Below are 20995 nucleotides of genomic sequence, written 5' to 3'. Positions count from 1 at the left end.
ATAAATACGAATATGACAAACATTAAGAAATGTCATTCCGTTACTATATTCATGTTAACTGAGATTCAGATGCTGCATATTGTGGGAAGACACGTTTCCAAATTCTTGATTTTTAAAAATGAATTAAAAACCGACGATTTGAAGTCTTATAACTCAATGAATAGAAACAATTAATTTCTTTTGTTTTGAGGCACCGAAAACTTTTGATCATTATGACCAAAGCTACGTCCCTGCAAAATTTCAATCAATATAACTGAAGCACTTTTACATAAGTAAATAAGAAATACACCAGAAATATTTGCACAAATACGAAACCCATTGAGATTAAGAGTTCAATCTTTTGTCAAGTTTGAGAGCGTCGTTTTAAATATTTTTCTGTAGCTGTGTGCGTATTTAAAATTATGTTAGTGGTACTCTCTGTTATTGTTCTGGTTTATTGTTATTGTATTAGATGGTTCTTGAGAGTGTATTAAAGGAATGAAAAGTACGCGGTAAGATGTTTTACTTTTTTGCATAAAAACGACGCCTCATTTCAAAAAAAAAGGGAGAAATATTTTTTGTCACAAATTAAACCGAACAATTTAAAAATTATTTTTAATTTGAAATATCTCAGAGACGTACTATTTTTTTCTTTAAAAAAGTTGAGATCATTACCCATATGCGCGCCAATGACGAAATTTTATTTTGTACTCAGCCAGAGGCCTTCTTAAAGTCAATAAATCAAAATTGTTTCTATAGTGATTCTATATTTATCCATATTGCCCTATGATATCTCGTATGTCGCTATACGTTCATTAATAATAAATATACTGTGCAGTGCCCTTTTGGTAGTCGCCCTGTTTGTTTTTATGTTTTAATATATTCGATATATCCTCCTCTTTTACTTGCTATGTCGCATGTTAGGATTCGCTTAGTTGATTCTACTTAGCCAGAGGCTTTTTTTAAACCAATAAATCAAATTTGTCTTAAAGTCAATCTATTTTATCCACAGCGTCCGATGATATCTCGTATGTCGCTATACGTTCATTAATAACGAAGATACTGTTTAGTGCCCTTTTGATAGCCGCCAACATTCAACCTTTAAAAGCTTTTAACTGGCTTTTTAACACAGCTTTTTCGTATAGCAACCAACAGTCATCATAGCCAGAATGATCGCCAACGTCCGGAACGGACAGGCACCCTAAGAAGAAGAACTGGCTAGATTGGATGTCTTATGATCTACTAATCTACTGATATACTGATCTAGTAATCTAAATCGCGTAATATAAAATCAATGTTTCCACTATTTAACCAACTAATGGTAAAATTTGCCGCACTTCCTGTAACAAGTTGTACTTGTGATAGTACTTTTTCTAAGCTGAGGATAATAAAATCGATATTTCGATCAATAACGCTACAAGACTGTTTGAAATATCTAGTGGTGCCTTTTGGTGAACAAGAACTTGCTTTAAATATAGACAAAGATAGTGTAGTTGACGAATTTAAAAAAATCATACCATTCTAGCGATGAATGGTATTGTAATGTGTTATTATAAAAAATTTTTAATGTCAATCTTAATTTTTGACGTATTTTTTATACAGATAACGACATTGTTTTGTTGACCATAGGAATTAAGATTTATTGCAATCCCATCTCTAGAGTATATTTTTATTAAAATTCTCTAAAACTAATTTTTTGGTTATTTTTTAGCCTTAATAGCAATACAAATAAATAAGTAAGTAAATAAGTAATATAATTTATTGTCACTGAAAATTGTACAAATTTTATGGACAAAGCTTATAACAATAAGACAAGAAAGAAGAAAAAAATCGGAATAAGAATCGTTTGTACTTTTAAATAAAAAAAAACAATAAAATTCTTCCAAACTTAAACATAAATGATACTACCTAATTAAGAACCTACAAACTTCGTAAAATGTACCTAACAAAAATTAAAAATTAGGAAAGCAGATCAATAAATTAAGGGCTCAAATATTCTACCTCCTTGTGCTAAACAGTAACCAAATCTGTCATTAGCTCTACTCCAAAATATCTGGGGATATTTTGGAGTAGAGCTGGTGTAATGCTGGCAGAGAAATAAAGTATTTTTGCCCCTAATTCGACTTGGTTTGTGACCCTTTTAAACTGGTGCTTATAAACATTTTCTTTAAAAAAAACACCAAAAAAAGAAATCGTTAGGCGCTAAGCCACAGGATCTAGCGGGCCATTTAATTGTACCACATGTCGATCAGGAAACGTTTGATTGAGAAAGTCAATAGTTGTTGCTCTAGAGTTGTAAGCCGAACACCCATCCTGTTAAAAATAAACCTCCTGAAAATTAACGGGAAGACGTCGAACTGCCGAAAATGATCTCATTCTGTAAAAGTTGTAAATATTTGGGCCCGTTTAGGTTTCCATCGATAAAAAATGGACCGATAATATGGTCGCCTAACATCCCAGTCCAAACATTTAACTTTTGCGGATGCTGCGTTCGCACTGCAACATTGAGGTGCTTAGTTTTCCGAGAATAATACCTTGCAACAGATGGATTGTGTTTTTTATGTAATCAAAATGAAGATTTATCAGAAAATAAAATATTTTTTAAAAAGTGTACATTTCCATTCTGTTTATCTAACATAAATTCACAAAACTCCATCCGCCTAAAGTTATCTTCCGGAAACAGTTCTTGTGTTGGTTGTATCTTAAAACAGTTATACCCATTCCTTTTAAGAACTCGCTGGATAGTTCGAGCATTCACGTTAAATTTCCTAGGAATTTGTACACTATTGCAGGATTCACTAGCTTCCACAAAAGCACAAATATCAATATCCCCTTTTTGACGCTCCTCATCGACAGGTCCAACACGTGGTTCATTACCTTCATGACACTTTTTACAACTGTTTACACATTCCGAAGTTTGAAAATGTTTAATGGTATTTTTAACTGTTGTAACACTTGGTGGGAGTCTATTTTCGAAAGCAACAATAAATAAATCAATTACTTCGCGTATCGAATGACCCTGAAAGTACCATGTTACAAGTTGCACTTTTTCTTGGACGGTATACAACGTATTAGGCATTTTATTAATTATTTGTTTATTCTTTCAGAACTTCCTTTTGAAATTTTTAATGTCAACGTGACAATTACGACAATTCGTACCTACTGTGAAATGAATATAAAGGTGGAGACGTGTAACATGTCACAGCGATTGCCATTGTGTTAGTATGGTCAATAAAACAATGTCGTGATCTGTACAATATAACTGTGGCCATATTTTTCTTATGATTACGCAATAATTTAATATAAAAACAAACGTAACTTGTTTCAAAAATTTACTGTTCTAACAAATGTGTTTTGAATTTAAAAAATTATTTATAAAACTGTAAAATGTTTTTTTATGAAATAATATTTGAAATTTAAAAAAAATATGTATGGAGGGAGGCGCGATTTAAACATTGGAATCCACACTAAAAAATTCTGGCCACACCTATACAATCAATTTAACTTTCCCAGCGAGTTTTGCTAAGCTTTTAAAGATAAAAGCACATTATCAGATAAAATTTTTAATCGGCCTACTACGGAAGCAAAAAAAGATGTGTACTAACGTTGTACAATACCACAAAACATGTTGATTATGTGCAAGATATAGCTGCATCCTGAATGACGAAATTGAGGGAGTGGCATCCATATGGCATAAAAAAGCAAGAGGGTATTCTTTGCAAATACGTAGTTGAATACCTTTATTTTTTCCTTTCATATTAGAGATTTGTCATACCCTTGGCCTCTAGAATCATTTAAGTTTAATTGAAAATCATGTATTAATTGTTTTATTATCTCATATATTGTGTGGCCTGTTGATTCTTAAATTTCTTAATAGCTAATAAAATGCTCCTTGATTTTTAGGCACTATCATTAATATCTACAAAACGTAACGTCAATGAAAATTGTTTCTTATGATTTCCTAATATCGCGAGTAAAATCTAAAATAATACTAAAATATTTCGCTTTACAGGTTTGTTCAATGTAAAAAACTATTTTATTTTTAACTATAAATTTTCAAAATTTGGCGATCTGGCAGTTGTCCGGCTCACCCGCCCCTTTATCCGGCGCTGCTAGACGTTATGGACTTAAGAGAATGTCAGAAATAAATATAAAAACCAATATAATGGAATTCCCGCAATATTCAGCCAGAAAATACGATATAATATAACACAATTTTATGAGAAAACAGTTATCCCAAAGTTTATAAAATAACAAGGATTCGGACAATAATTGAGAGCAATGTTACAGCGGCAAAATATGGAAAATCACTCGGCCATGATATAAACCAGGAAACTAACGATTTTCCCATGACACTCGTTGATACAGGTATCTAACTACTTTTGATACATTTGGTAATATGTACTAATATGTAATAAAGAACCTATGCAAAAAATTAAACGTAATTTTTTACTTATAAATGTAAACAATGTATGATCGCTATTCGATTTTAAATGCTGAAGGTGATGACCGGTAAATTATATGGAAAAGTGCCACAATTTTACTAAAAAAGCATAAAAATTCCTTTAAAATGGGGGTTTTACATCGTCGACCACAAACCTCCGATCAAGGCGGTCGCATTCAGTCCAGTTATTTTAAAGCATTTTATATTGTAAACGTTAATTTCGATTTGTGTACAAAATGTTATTATTTAAATGTGATTTTAATTTCCTACATGTTCTAATGTCTCTACTAGTTCTCATAAACAAATTCAGTTTTTATTTTTAATTACATTTTAACAGTAACTAAGTGTTTTGGAATCGATAAATAGTTATTAGAAGGCAATTAGTGATAAGAAAATATTCAAAAATCCATATCAGTGGAGTGAAATTAAAAAGGGATATCAAATGAAATGGTGTGCCAACTGATAAATTCGGATATCAGGTGAATAACAATATGTCTTATCAACACTATTTTTTACTACGTCAATGTCACAGCCCCAAACGGGTTACCATGATCAAAATCAACAGGCCATATATCAGCAAATGCCAGGATCATCTACTCAAATGCAGCCAATTTTCTCACAATTTTTTTCACAACCAAATCCTTTACCTTTCCCCCTACACTTAGTATATCAAAATCTACAAAATCCACAGGTAGTCCAACACACGAATGAACAAGCAGCTCCTAACTCTGAATTTAAAGATAAATGGGAGACAAAAGATGTACCTAAGCCCCTACCGATAACCATCTATAATGTAGGTGTGTTCCAACACATTCATGACCTACTTAAGCAAACCACAGGTGATAAATGACTGCATTATGGTACAGATAGTCTTGACATAAAGGCAAATCTAGCAGCACAAGGACACGAAGCAGTAAACATTCACAATATAAAACATTTTGTATCAAAAACCCCCTTGCCAATGTTTTTCATTGTTATCGTATCGAAGGAAAACAACAAAGAAGTTTATAAAATAGAAAAATTAGGAAACAATATCATCAAATGCGAACCTTCTCGTCCGAAAAGAACAATCCCCCAGTGTACAAGATGTCAAGACTACGAACACACTAAAACCTACTGCCGCAAAGTACACAGATGCGTAAAATGTACAGGTTTTCACGAAACAAAAAATTGTCCTCGAGAATCACGTGATGACAAAGTAAAATGTGTCAATTGTAACGGTGACCACCCGGCTAACTATACAGGATGCCAAGTTCACATTTAACTACAGCAGAAGCTATATCCTACACTAAGAGGGAAAAGAATCATGCAACCACATATTCAAACAAATAATTCTCAACAAATACAACCTGATTTAACCTATGCTCAAATAGTCAACAAAAATCAACCACAGTGTAGCTATAACAACCAAGAAATACCAGGACCTAACCAACCTAATAACAACTTAGCCAAGCTGGAAGAAATAATGCAAAAACTTATGGCGCAAATGGGCACAATGCTCAATTTGCTTACTACTGTTATTAATAAGATCGCTTAATGGCTTCACAACCACCAAAATAAAAAATGGTCATAAAATTATACGTAATTCTATTAAACACTCCGAAAGGGAAAAATGTAACAAAGACTACCTGCAAGCAACCAGCTGAACAATTAAGGAAGCACACGGTCCAATAACAATATCTGCCTTATACTGCCCACCTAAACATGCCGTTAAAAAAGAACATTTCCTAGAATATTTCAACACTCTAGGGAACAAATTCATTGCAGGTGGAGATTATAATTCAAAACATCCGATGTGGAGCTCTAGACTAACAACACCAAGGGGCAGATAATTAGCTAAAGCAATGTTAGAAAATAACCTGCAACAAATCTCTACTGGCGAAACAACTTATTGTCCGCCTCACTTAAACAAAATACCTGATGCCGTTGATTTCTGCATCACAAAAGGCATCGATACCAAAAAATGTAAAGCTGAATCATGCTTCGATTTATCATCAGACCACTCACCCTTTATAATAACAATCTTCGAAAAAATCTTAAACAAAGTACATCAACCAACTTTGCATAACACCAAGACTAACTGGTCCCAATTTAGAGAAAAACTAGACAGCCTGATCTCACTAAATCTGTCCTCCAGACAGAAATAATGTATCTCCCACAATTAAACAAAAAATTTCAGAAAAACGACAATTACGCCAAAATTGGAGACAGTCAAGAACGGTAGAAAATAAAAAAAAAACTTAACAAATCAACAAAGGAATTAAAGAAATTAATCTATGAAGAAGAAAACCTTTATATTTAATGCAATTCTGCACCTAAACTACTTCCCTAGTTCAAATCATAATGATCCTTAAACCCGAAAAAAGACCAGAAATGCATCTTCATACCGGCCTATAAGCCTTTTGCCTATAATTAACAAAACCTTTGAAAAAATATACATAAAAAGGTTAAAAACGATAATAGACGGACATAAAATAATTCCAGAACATCGATTCGGTTTCCGAGACAAACACGGAACCATAGAACAAGTGCATAGGCTAGTCAACCAAATAAACAAGGATTTTAACGCCAAAAGATACTGTTCTGCTGCTTTCCTTGACATATCATAGGCTTTTGACAAGGTATGGCACATAAGACTACAAATAAAATTAAAGAAGCTCCTACCCTATCCTCACTTCCAGCTCTTAGAATGCTACATAGAAAATAGACACTTCCTGGTGAAGCACAGTACCGAGCACACTAAGATATATCCTACTCACTCAGGCACCCCACAAGGCTGCGTTCTCGGCCTAATTCTATATCTTTTATACACAGCGGACATTCCAACATCTAGTACAACTACTGTTGCAACGTATGATCAACGTTGCAATGAAACCTAAATAGAATTCAGCAATGGATGAAAGTATGGCGCATCAAATCTAACGGAACTAAGTCAATACATGTTACATTTACGCTACATAAAGAAACATGCCCCCCTGTTTATATTAAAAATTTTCTAATTCCTTAATCCGAGGACGCTAAATATCTTGGCATGCACTTGGATCGCCGTCTAACTTGGAAAAAACGTATTTTTAACAAACGAAAACAGCTTGGACTTAAATTGAGAAATATGTATTGGATCATTGGACGCAATTCAAAACTATCTTTGGATAACAAAATTTTACTCTACAAGTCCATCCTCAAGCCCATATGAACTTATGGGGTCCAACTATGGGGCACTGCTAGCGTCTCCAATACAAACATCTTACAGAGATTCCAAAACAAGGTGCTGCGTTCCATAGTCAATGCGCCATACTATGAATCCAACTTATAATTTCAAAAACTGAATTCATAAATTCAAATTTATAAAAGTCGCAATATTTCCGGTTCTAATCAACGAAAATTAATGTTTTTTTTTTAATTTAGGGTACCTACCTTGTGGCATATATTATAAAAATGCATTTGGTTAATTTGTGAATTGTTTATTTAATCAAGTAATTTGATTAAACAATACAAAATAAATATTTATTTTCTAAAAGTTTACTTTTCTCTTATTATTCTTAGTAGAAAATGTTATGAAATGATAAGCAACTTAATTATTTATGTATTATAGTTTTAAATAGTATCTTTTAACAATAAATTATACAAAAAATTTATTTTTTATTTGAAAATCGAATCTATTCGTTTTAATTTTTTTTTTAATTATGCTTATTATTTTTACAATTACTTTTTCTCAAAAACACTACAAATATATTTTACATAAATAATTTGTTATAAACTTTGTATAATTATAAATAAAAAATATGGAATTAATTTTTATATACAATTAACATTACAATTTGCATACTTAATTTTACTATTTTTATTTATAATTATACAGTTATTATTTATTTTATTTATTATAGTTATTAAGTTTATAATAATTAATTTGTTGTTGTTGTTGTTGTTGTTATGTAATTAATGAAAAATTAACAATGTAGATTTGATTTTTAAATAAAAAATTAATTTTTTTGTAAAATTCACTTTAAAAAGATATTATTTATAACTATAATACATAAATATTTCAGTTACCTATCATTTCATAACCTATTTTAGTAATAATAATTAGAGAAAAGTGAAATTTTGCAAAATAAATATTTATTTTAAATTGAAGAAATTACTCGGTTAACTAAACAATTAATAAATTAACAGATTAGGTTTTTATAATATATGTAATAAGGTACCCAAATTAAAAAAAAAAACACTAATTTTCGTTGATCAGAACCGGAAATTCTACGGGTTGTACAACATTTTATTTTTTTTTTTAATTCGTGTGAAAATACCTACATTTCGAATAAAAAACATCAACTTTCTAATGGGTTGTTGCTTCTGAGTTATTTTAAATTTTTATAAGCTTAAAATTATAGTACTTTTGCAAACTTATTTTAATATATTTAACATAAATTTTTTTGAAGTTAAATAATTTAATTAGATAAAATAAACCTATCTCTTCAATTCGGTGTGTCTATAAAATTCATGTAGACCTAATAGTTTACGCATAATAACGTTGTAGATAAAAGATTACTGGGATGAAAAATTTTTATTTTGCAATAACTGTTAAGTGAAACTTTTTCACATTTTTATAGCTGAGTGCATGTGACATTGTCCCTATTTTCACGCGAATGTGAAGTTTTTTGTGCATTTTTAGAAAAGTTATTATTAATTTTCAAAAGATCGACTTTCGAAACTATTTTTGCAATAATTAAGAAACAAATTTAAACCAAAGAGAATGTATGGAAGCAGAAGCAAGAATCGAACACTTAGAAGACATAGAAGATAATTCACCCAGCAAAGAACAAATCGAGGAAATCATAAAAAATCTGAAAAAAATGCCCTGGAAACGATAACATAACAGCAGAGATGATGAAATATGGTGGAAAACTGCTAAATGATTAGATATACAAGATTATAAAGGAGATATGGATAAAAGAACGAATACCAGAAGATTGGAAGGAAGCAATTATTTGCACATTACACAAAAAAGGAGACAAAACGGAATGCAGTAATTACAGAGGAGTAGCGTTACTAAATACCGTATATAAAATCCTATCAAAATCCATAAAACATAAGCTAGAAAAAGAGGCGAATATCAGTGCGGATTTAGACGAGGGAGAAGCACAACGGACCAAGTATTTATAATCAGATAATTACAAGCAGAAAGCTATGAACACAACTTACCAACGATAGCGCTATTCATCGACTTCCAGCAAGCATACGATAGAATAAAGAGGAAGGAATTAAAAGAGACCCTTGAGGAACTGGGAGTTAGCAGCGTTAGTTGCGTAACATGATACATCTTACTTTAGAGAATACAGAAAGCACAGTCAAAGTAAACAATCATGCATCGGACAAACTTATAGTAAACGAAGGATTAAGGCAGGGCGATCCTTTGTCATCATTACTCTTCAATTTATGCCTAGAAAAAATAATGCGAGAGCCAAAAATCAATAGAGGAGGACTTCTATATCATAAAACACACTAAGTTTTTTCATTTGCGGATGATGTAGTGTTGCTGGCAAGAGGAAAAAAAGCTACAGAAAATAGTACAGCGAATAGTAAAAGCAGCAAAGAAAATGGGAGTTTACATAAATGAAACTAAAATAAAATGTATGCAGTGGACAGATAAGTAGCAGTAGAAGAAGTATCATCATACGAAGTCGAAATAGTAGAAAGATTTACATACCTAGGTGCAATAATATCACGTATACCTAACATTAAAGAAGAAATACAAGCTGGAATAATGGCAGGCGCTAGAAGTGTACATGGTCTTAGTGGAATGTTGAACAGCAAGTTTTTATCAAGAAAGGCAAAAATACAGTTATACAAAACAACTATACAACCAATAGTAACATACTGCAGTATGACTGCAGAGACATGGACAATGACAAAAAATGAACAAAATTTACTGGAGACATGGGGAAGGAAAATCCTGAGGAAGATATATGGAGGAATAATAAGAGACGGTTTATGGATAAGAAGATCAAATGATAAGTTAAAGAAATTATATAATCAACCTAATATAATAGGAGTCATAAAGGCACAGAGACTAAGATGGCGAGGTCGCCTAGAAAGATGCCGAATGCGAGGACTCCAAAAAGGGTACTAAACTACACTATAGCTTCAAAAAAGACAAAAGGAAGACCAAAAAATAGATGGAATCAAGAGGTAGAAAAAGATATGGAAAAAATTGGACTATAAGGCCAGAAAATAAAAATGAATAACAAGAAGGAATGGAGAAAAATCACATATCGAGCCAGAGAAGATCTGAGTACATAAAGAAAAGCGAAAATGAAGAAAGAACAAACTTTTCAAGCCATGGGCCTCTAATGCCTTTAGTGCTATTGTATATACATATATATATATATATATATATATATATATATATATATATATATATATATATATATATATATTGTTTTATATAAACGTTATATAAACGAAACGTTTGCCACCATAACCGCTAACCTCCATTGATGGAGACGGCACTTGAAGAAGAAGATATATATATATTGTCATACTTTTTCTTTCCCAACCAAAGAAAAATAAATAAAAATATCCATCGGAATAAAATTTTAAAATATCATTATAAACAAAAATGTATATAGTAATTTAAGATAAGATTTAGTGTAGATAAGAATAGAAATTTGTTTGGCAAACGACCTTTTTCCGTTTCAAACAAAATTATCAAAAAAAACCTTTGTTTAGAATTAGAAGACATTTTACCTGTAAGTTAATCTTTTCATTGTTTGTATAGTCGAGTATTAAATGACCATATTCTAATCTTTTGAAATATGTATAAATGATGTATTGAAAAAACCAATTTTAAAGTAAGCTATTTAGTTTTTCTCTGAAACCGAAATTAGGCTTTTCCAAAATCATGGTAAACACAATTTGAGCTTTTGATTGGACGATCGTTTTTAAATGGGAATTTGGTGAGCCGATCATGAGACGGGAGAAGTTAGTCATATTTTGGTCATCGAAAGGAAACAGTCTTTTGTCTCAAGATAGGGTGTGGTTCGTGAGTTTGGATACCGGCGTAACGAAAAGAAGTGAATAGTTTGAAGAAGGAGATAACAAGTAAATTAAAAGAGGTCCTTGTATCTACCGTGGGCATTTTATAAAGTATATATGAAAGTATTCTTACAGCATCAAGTTGACAAAAGGAGGTCCTGGTGTCATAAATAAATAGCTGAGTTTGGAGAAGTGAATCAGGTGGTTTTTGTGTAGTCTGCAGGAGGTTTGCAGAGACGTTAAGAAAGAGCCGAAGTGCCAAAGAGGAGAGATTACATCGTTGAGGAGACTGGACTTTTCTGGGTATTTTCCAACATACAACTCAAGAAGAAAATAAGCTGTAAGTGTTTGTACAATTGAATTTTATATCTGTGAAGGATCGTTTCGACATCACGGTCATTAGCATTCAAATTTAAGAACTGAGGTTTTTGTTAGGCTAATCAAAATTTTAAAGTTTTGTTGTTTCTTGTTTCAAGTAAAGAAAATTTTAAGTAAAATTGGTTTTTCACGTAATATAAATGTATGTAGCTTTATAATCTTATTATCATAAAAATTTGATTTATTTTCTTGTATGCTGATTGATAAGATAACGACAGAATTTAATAATTGTTTTATTCGTTCATATAAAATAAAGAAACGTAAATCTTTGTAATATAATATATTTGTATTCTTATCCTTTCTTCTCTCCCGATAAAAGACAACTAGAAAATCTTTTGAATCCATCGAACACAGGCAATATAAGGATTATTTTACTTTTGATAACAAATAAGTTATAATTCTTTTTTATTGGCTTAATAAACTAAGATTAAAGTCAAAATAAACAATCATAACAATATATATATATATATATATATATATATATATATATATATATATATATATATATATATATAAACAAATGAACAAAAATAACTTTACAAGCTTTATGCTTTTTCCGTAAAATTTTGTCTCTTTTTCACATCATTTTCCGGTCTTCTTTATGTAGTGTTTATAAGTGAAAAATGACCTTTAATATTTTGCATGTTTTGTTTATTTTCTATTGTTAGCACCACATTTATCAAAAGAAGTTGTTAGATATCTGTGTCAACGAATGTCACGAGAAATTCTTTTTAATTGCCAAATTTCTCTGTGAGTGCCGAAATACTATTTTACTCGTAGAAAAGGGGATTAAAGTAGTCTGTGATCTGTTTAAAACAATTTATGACGTTTACTTTTTTAACTCATTATGCAAGAAAAGATCCAAGATAAACCTGGTGCTGGCAGAAGAACGTAATGGCTAAAAAACTACGACAATGGTACGTAATGATGGACTACATCATTATTTGGAGCTGATATCGATTAAGACATGATAGTTAATATGGTAGCCAGCATGATATTGAAAGATCTATACCGGTCATACAACTAGAAAGAGAAATATAGTGTTGTTTAACTAAATGATCTCACCTCAGATCAGGTCATTACTGAAACCAACCTCAGAAATGATGGCAAAACCATTTTAAAGTCGTCTAGATCTAGTCGAATTTAAAACCTATAATAAAATGTCTAAAATGCCTATTAGAATTTATTTGTTTGTTTTCGATATATCATTTTAAAAATTTTATTTTGAAAAACGCTTTAGGAACTGGAATCAAAACGTCAAATAAAGTATTTGTGTTGGAAATATGACTTTTAGACTTTAGTTTGTACTAAACTGATCGATTATATTATACATTATCTGTTACTTATTTTTGGACTTAGCGTACAAAGACTTTCAACTTATAAACAGCAAAGCTCGTATAAAGTAGTAAAAAGCTCAAAACCTACCATCCGTTCAGTTGGATGGATCTCAATAAAACTTGTTGGATTTGATTCGTAGAGTATCACTAAATTTTTTAAACAAAAAAAAAGATGTCGAAATGAAAATTGCATCACAGGCCTAGTTTTTTATTTGAAAAAGTGATTTAAGTTTAATAGGTGTTCTATAGTGTCTAACTTAGATACTATAAACTAAGTATAGAATCTATACTAAGTTTTTTTTCAGCACATCAGGTTTTCAAGAAAAGTGTGTTTGAAATTTTTTATAAAAACTGACAAAAATACTGAGCAAATATTTATTGAAACTTTATTTAATACAAAATTACACTGCAAAATGAAGTTGCTATTAAAAAAAAGAATTTAATATAACCTGCTTTAGACAATATATGCTTTTTTTGAATAAAACCGTTCTTTATTTCCATGAAAACTGCGTTTTGTGGTCTTTTTATGGATTTTTGTAATAGAGTCTCTCTTCAAGGTCTAGCGGTAATCAGCCATCATTCTTATATCCCATCTACCTTGGTAACGTCTCTCCATCTCCTTTATATCTTGATGGAACCTCTCTCCCTGCTCTCGCTGACAGCTACAAGATTTTCCGGAAAATATTTAACGTGGGAATCGTTTGACGATTATAGTTTGGAGATTGTTTCCAAGGAAACCGTCTATGACTTCTGCGAAAGAACTCCATGCTTCAGATTCATCCTGGATCATTGTATTCTCGAACAATCTGTCCGATGTTAAGGTTCGAATTTGAGGGCCTACAAAAATTCTTTCTTTAAGTTTAGCTTCAGAAGGTGCAGAAAATTTGTCGCACAGATATTTAAAGCAGTCACCTTGTTTATCTAAAGCTTTGACAAACTGTTTATCAATCCTAACTTTATGTGAAAAGGATGAAAAAGAACTAATTTTGGATCAACTAGTGTATCACGTTGCACATTTTTTTGTACCAGTACAAGTCTGTCTCTGAGTGGCCACTCTTTCTTAACGTACTGTAAATTTTGTGCTCGACTGTCCCAATCACACAAAAAACATGGATATTTTGTGAATCCAGACTGCTGACCCAAAAGCATGGATATTATTTTGAGATCTCCACAGAGTTGCCAACAATATTCGCTATACTTAATTTTATTTAGTAACAGCTTAAAATTCTTATATGTTCCTTTAAAATGCACGGAATAATCAACAGGCACTGAGGCATAAGTATTATTATTGTACAACAAGATATTTTTATCGTTCACTCGTGATCCTAAGATTTATGCAGCATCCTTCGATAGGCCCAAGTCTCTTACTAAGTCATTTAGTTCAGCTTGGATAAACTTTTGAGGTTGGTCTATCTCAGGATTTGGATTAGTCTTCATCGGTTTTTTCGTCTGAACTTTCATCTGAAAATTGCTGTTGGATGGTATGAAAAAAAAGTAGAGGAATTGGGATTCCTGGTCCATAAAATACAGGTCGTTTAGCAAAAGATAAATCAGGATATTTAATTTTGTGTTTATTTTTTGAATTAAAACCCTTGATATCGCAGGAGCAAAAGTAGCAGTCGTATCCATAGTCTTTTGGTTCCTCCATACCATAGGAATGCCGAAGGGTAAAGATTTACGTGTACCTTTTGTCCATTTTTTCAGTAGTTCGACACACTGAAAGCACACTTTGTGTAGAGCCCAAGGTTTGTACTAATCACCAAGCTTTACACCAAAGTAGGCATGATAAGCTTTCTTTATAACGTCTGCTATGTTTCGTTCATGCTTTCCTATTGTTAAATCACCATACACGTAACAAAATATATGAGGACTGTTCTTACACTTTTTTGATGACATTATGGCGCGATAAACACTCATAAAACAAAATACAACCCGATGCTACAAACAACTGACGCTAATTAACTCTATTTACACAATACACAACTGCCGATACCGTCAAGTTGACGGCATCGGCAGTGTTGCAATTCAAATAAAATTAACATAATGTATTAAAATATTTTCTATCGAAATATAAGTATTTGAAAGAAATAATTTTATTACAATGTACGAAATATCAATAACGTACTAGTTTGCGTTAGTATATAATATCTCACAAGGTTTTTTCAATTTTGTAAAAAATTTTGACGTGTTGGGCAGTGTTGCCATTCAAATAAAATTAACATAATAATGTATTAAAATATTTTTTATCGATCTATCAAGTATTTTAAAGAAATAGTTTTAATCCTATTTACGAAATATCAATAAGGTATTTGTTTGCGCTACAACATAATATCTCACAAGGTTTTTTTTTAATTTCGTGAAAAATTTTGACGTCATGGACTTAAACCGAATTCATATTCAGAATCAGCGTACCCGTATTAGCTAAGGACACATGTCAAACTTAATACACCAAAAATCATGTCGGCCTGTGTGTCAATAATTCTTGAACAGGGAAAATGCATTTTCCAAAGCGCATTTCCAAGTGAAAATGATAAATTTATTCAGAAATAATTGACGGAAATGAGTTTAATATTATTACTCAGGGGCTTTTGGTGTCACTGTACACGAATATCATGACGACGATGGTCTAAGGTGCACCTGGTGCACCTGAACCCCGCTAACTCGTTACTCGTCGGTTTTTTGGATCTTTGAACACTAATTTTCTGTTGGCGATGGTGTGCGACGTACCTGGTATCCTGAACGGGCCTTATCTGTATTTGCACTGATTTGTATCGAATTTCCACAAAACTCCTGAGGCGATGCCTATATGCATTAGTTGCCTCGAAAACCATCACCGTCATGATATTCGAAATGCACTTTATAAAATGCATTTTCCTTGTCCAATAACGCAATTTTCATTTCCATATCATTATTTTTATTTACAAAATTTCCTGATACTCTTACGAATCGAATACAACAAGTTTCATTAAGATCCATCCAAACTGCAAAAATTTGGTATGTTTATTGCTTCATTTCCCTGCTATTGTTCAGAAATAAAATTTCGTTTTTGTTTTGCAGGTCGATCCAATAGAGCAATATCGCTTCGTTCGGAACGTGGTATGAGTCGAGGATTTCCTTCTCTAGAGCTGGATACTGTAGTAGAGGAAAGGTCTGATCCAGAGCCAGACCAGACCGTTATTGAAATGATGACACCTGATGGCGAAAGTGACAACAATATTAACAAGAGATAGCATCAGGTTAAGGACGTTTGCGCAGATAGGTAATTAGCTGTCTACGTACATTTATTTTATAGTATATTACGAATTTAAAATTAAAATGACTTAATTAAATTTGTAATTTCATACTTTCTTTGTGTTCTAACAGTGAATTTTAAGAAAGACACATGTGTGGTGTAATTCTCACATACTTCTCTATTTTGTGTGTTCCCTACGTTACTTCGTTTTACAAAAAAAACAGACCGGATGTTTCGTTTCCATCAAAGCCCGACTTGATGACAAACAATTTAAAGCACGCCTGTGTTCAAAAGCTCGAAAACTTCATGAAGGCTGGAGGCGGGGAACTTTGCAGCGAAGTTTCAAGTTGGAGTTGTCGTAGTTTTAAAATTAGGGAAGTGGCGATGAAGTTTTGTGACTACGAGAGGGTTGGAACACGTGGGAGAGACTGGTAATTATGAAATATCATCAGAAAAAGGGTTGAGTACGTATTTCTGGGTGAATAAGTATTTCCAACTTGATGCTAATTTCGTGAAATATTCACGGGAGGTTGGGATCAAGTGGAGAGAGTTGGAGTGGTCAGGAGGGAAATTAGATTATTTGATCATTACGTAATCACCAAAGAAGGCACAATTTTTTTTTATAAAAAAAACACGATAGTTTCCAATATTTTTTTCTTCTCTCACATCGCACTTATTCCAACGCTTTTCCAAATTAGTAATATTTCTATTGTAGATCGATAAATATACAAGTCGTTTAAATAGCTATTTACAAAACTAAAATTAGACAAAAGTGATAATAAATATTGAACCAAAATGAGAAACCAAATTGTCAACCTTTTCCAGAACAGACCACTACGCATATAGTCTGACCCAAAGCAGGCATTATAATCAAATCTCACCAACAGGTCTGACCAGCATAATATTTTGTAGTAAACAGTGGCGGATCCAAGGGGGTGGTCACGGGGGTCATGACCCCTCCCAAACAAAAATAAATATCAATCAAATAATCCTAAAAAAATTATTTAAAATCCATCAACCCTATAAGCAGGAAGTTTATAAGTTTATAAGTATAGGGAAGTTAATAACTTCCCATTGGTTTAATATATCGCTTGAAATCATATCAAAATCACCCTTAAGACCCATGACTAACCCCTAGCCCTCCCGACAAAAATTTCTGGGAATCAGCTACTGAAAGGTACAAAAATCAAAATCCTATATTAAAATGACCCTCAAGACTCATGAGCACCCCCCGAAAAAAATTCTGGATCCGCCACTGGTAGTAAATACCTCATATTGTGGTAAATCCTACACCTTAATTAATAAGGTCAGTTTTCTGTGCTCTGTGCTTAAAGAGAGTTATGTCTTAAAACACTGTTTTGAGGTATACGCGTTTCAAGTTTGCAATGATAGGTTCGAGTTATACTTTTGGAGTTTTTATAAGAATTCATCCCTCAAAATTCTTTTGAATATTTTTGATTATTAAATATTTATTTCTCTTAACAGCATAATCAATAAATAATATAAACAAACCATTTAAGTATTATAAAATATAATAAACTTTTTCTTACATGGACTTGACACAATTTGGACAGATAACATGAATTTAACACGCTCAGCGAATAACACAAACTATTACAAAAAGCATAAAAAATTATATTTAATGCCTAATGATAATGGAAATTCTCAAGACCAAAGTAGGTTTTAATAAATATTAATAATAATATTAATACAAGAACATTTAGCAAGACAAAAATTTCTGTTTATTAATTTAAGTGATACATAAGCCAAGTAAGTTGTATATTTTTTCAAGTTTTATTATTTGGTATTTACATTTTTTCCATTCTTTCTGCCAGTTTGTTTCTTTGTTTTATTTTATTAAGCAGAGTCATTTTTTTTGTGGTTTTTATATTTACTTTCTTTTGTCAACTAGTTGTACTATCTCTTCATTTTCTTCATTAGGAATGTCATCTGGTTTATTTGAAGTTATTAAGTCTTTATGGAATTGGTGCAATACTGGTAAAATGTATAGAAACAGATCGAGAAAGTTATTTGTTTTCTTCTTAGGTATAGGACTTTGTCCTGGGAAACGTAAACTAGGGTCTATTTGGCTAATTCCTTTGCCTCTTCTTTTAAAGCTAATACATTAAAACGGTTATTAAGGTCTAAGGAATTCTTATAGTAAATTATTCCAGGCTCGTTTTAAAAAAAAAACTTCAGCCATTGTACATTTTTCCAGCTAAAATAATTTCCAACATTATCTTTGCGCTGCTAAAGGTAATATTTTTAACAGCTTAGCAAAGTCAAAGAAGCTATCTTGATTTATCACCTTCACCACAAAAGTGCGTTTCTTGCCAGTGCTTTTTATAAGTTGGGCCACATCATGAGGATGATGAATGTTTCCAGCAAACGCTCTTTTATTTATTTGAATAAGGGTGTGTGATGTATTACACTCTATGTACGTGTAGCCAGGTACCAAAAATGTGTGGTTAATCTCTTTTCAGTTAGGAGAATTTTGCAGGCCTAGCATATACATAGCAGCTGCATGAGTATTCTTGTTTTGACCACCTCATGTATCTGAGTACATGGTCAAACTTTTCACAACAGGCTTTATTGCTTCAGAAATAAATTTATATACACATGAGCCATCTAGAGCCAACTCTAAGGACTAAATACGGAAACCACGAAATACTTAAAAAACGCTGCAACAGAATCGCTAAGTAACGAATACTATATACGAACACATATCAAAAAAAAAACCCCATGGTTTAGAGAGAAAGTGAAGACAAAATGTGAAGAAAAGAATAAAACCTTTTTATAGTACAGAAAACAACAAACCCATAATACAGCCACTATCAATGAATCATAAATGAAAAGAATACTTTAGTTAGACAAAGAAAAATGGAACACTGGATACAACAAATTATAGGACGTTATTCACTTATTGTACGCAAGAAATATACATCTAGGAATAATCAAAACGACCAAAAATATCTACCAAAACTAGACAACTTAAGTCAAAGTAGAAGAACAACTAACCGACTCTATTGAAGCTGGCAGTGGGATAAGACAGGGAGATTCCCTGAATCCTCTATTATTTAACCTGATTATGGCTAAAATAATAAAAAAATTAAGTAAATGGTACACTAAAAAAGTATACCAAATGGAAGAAAAACAATTTCAAATAATCTCAAAGTGAAGATGATTTACAATGTATGCTGCACCAATTTAATATAACCGCCAGAAAATTTTACATGTTAATTTCCCAAAAAAGACAAAATGCATGGTTATAACACCAAATGTTGAAAGGAAAAGAGCGCTTCATGGTGTTGTTGTGTCACTAAGCCTCTTGTTAGTTAGTATTTACACCAAACAACGTAGTACGCGTCGACCGAACTAGTTTGCTACAGGTAGCTTGTGCCTACAGGACTGTGTCAGCTACCGCTCTGTGGGTGATCACCAGCTGTGTTCCTTTACACGTGCTGGCAGGTAAAAGGGCCAGGATACATAGTCGTAGGGGCGGAACATTGGAGAGCAAGAGATGACTAAGATGAGACTGGCCGAGAGATTAGTAGTTCTAATCGGTCAATGGTAGCAAGAATGGGAGCAAATGCTCACAGGATGCCGACAGAATGCCCACTGAGAGATGATTGGTGGTGGACACGGATCCACAAATTTATTAGGAAGCTGCTCTCTTCAAAATAATGAGAAAAGAGGAAACTCACAATAGAATTTTAAAACGAGCGAGTAGCACCTCGGTGGAGTTTGTACTGTAGCAGACTAAAATAAGAGAGAATGAGACACAGACGACGCGAGAGAGATGGCATCCTTTCTAAGGCAGGGGGTTGAAAGTCTTTGGTGATTCGTGTGGGTGTGGTTTTCCTGATGAGTTTATGGGGGAAATAATGGGAATCGGGTGATAGTAGGGCATCAGGAGAGATTTTTGCCTTAACCAGTCCGTCCATCCTGATATCTGGAGTGACAGAGGAGAAGTTTCTAGTAAGACGCCCACCGTCTCAGAGTGGTAACGGGACGACGTATCAAAGGTATAACTCCCTCGAGCATCTCGTCCTGGCACAACTTCGTAGGGCATTAGGAACCCAACACTACCTGGGTGAGTCACAGGTTTCTGTATGCAGATTTTCTTTTTCTTTTTAAAGATGTAAAAGAGGTTTGCCTGAATGAAACAATATGGAGAAATAAAAATATCGGGAAGGTATAGACGCAGGATAGAATTTAAAAAAAAACAGTCAGCAGACCTATAATAACATACGTGACAGAAGCACGACCTAACACAGAGGACAAAAAGGATGTTAGAATGAACAGAGTTAGAATGAATTAGTATGAATAGCAGAGATAAAAACACTTAGAAAAGTTGATGGTAAAACACTATGGAACAGAGCTAGAAGTACAGATATATGTATACGACGTAGATGAAAGGTGAACATCAGGGACTAGGTAAAAAATAAGAGTAAAATGGAACGATTTTATGAGCCGAATGACAACAAGTAGACTAGTAAAGACGGTAAAAGATGGTTTCCCAATAGAAAGACAATCAGTAGGAAGACCGCGAAAACGATAGAACGACAACTTACTGGATGCACATTGAAAACAGAC

At 32.5% G+C, this 20995-nt stretch overlaps 1 protein-coding gene across 5 annotated transcripts in view; it reads left to right on the top strand.

Moving 5' to 3' along the window:
- Nucleotides 1–20995, top strand: part of LOC140439400 (uncharacterized) — a 743908-nt gene that overhangs the window by 715596 nt on the left and 7317 nt on the right. For all 5 annotated transcript variants that reach the window (XM_072529311.1, XM_072529293.1, XM_072529318.1 and 2 more), the window contains one exon: nt 16225–16426. In XM_072529311.1, coding sequence (XP_072385412.1) covers nt 16225–16397 — 173 coding nt within the window. In that variant the 3' untranslated portion in view covers nt 16398–16426. The remainder of the gene's footprint in view (nt 1–16224; nt 16427–20995) is intronic.

The sequence above is a fragment of the Diabrotica undecimpunctata genome, chromosome 1 (assembly GCF_040954645.1).
Source record: "Diabrotica undecimpunctata isolate CICGRU chromosome 1, icDiaUnde3, whole genome shotgun sequence".
In the NCBI taxonomy this organism is placed as follows: domain Eukaryota; kingdom Metazoa; phylum Arthropoda; class Insecta; order Coleoptera; family Chrysomelidae; genus Diabrotica; species Diabrotica undecimpunctata.
The sequence above is the reverse complement of the archived record's forward strand: the minus strand, read 5'-3'. Positions and strand labels throughout refer to the sequence as shown.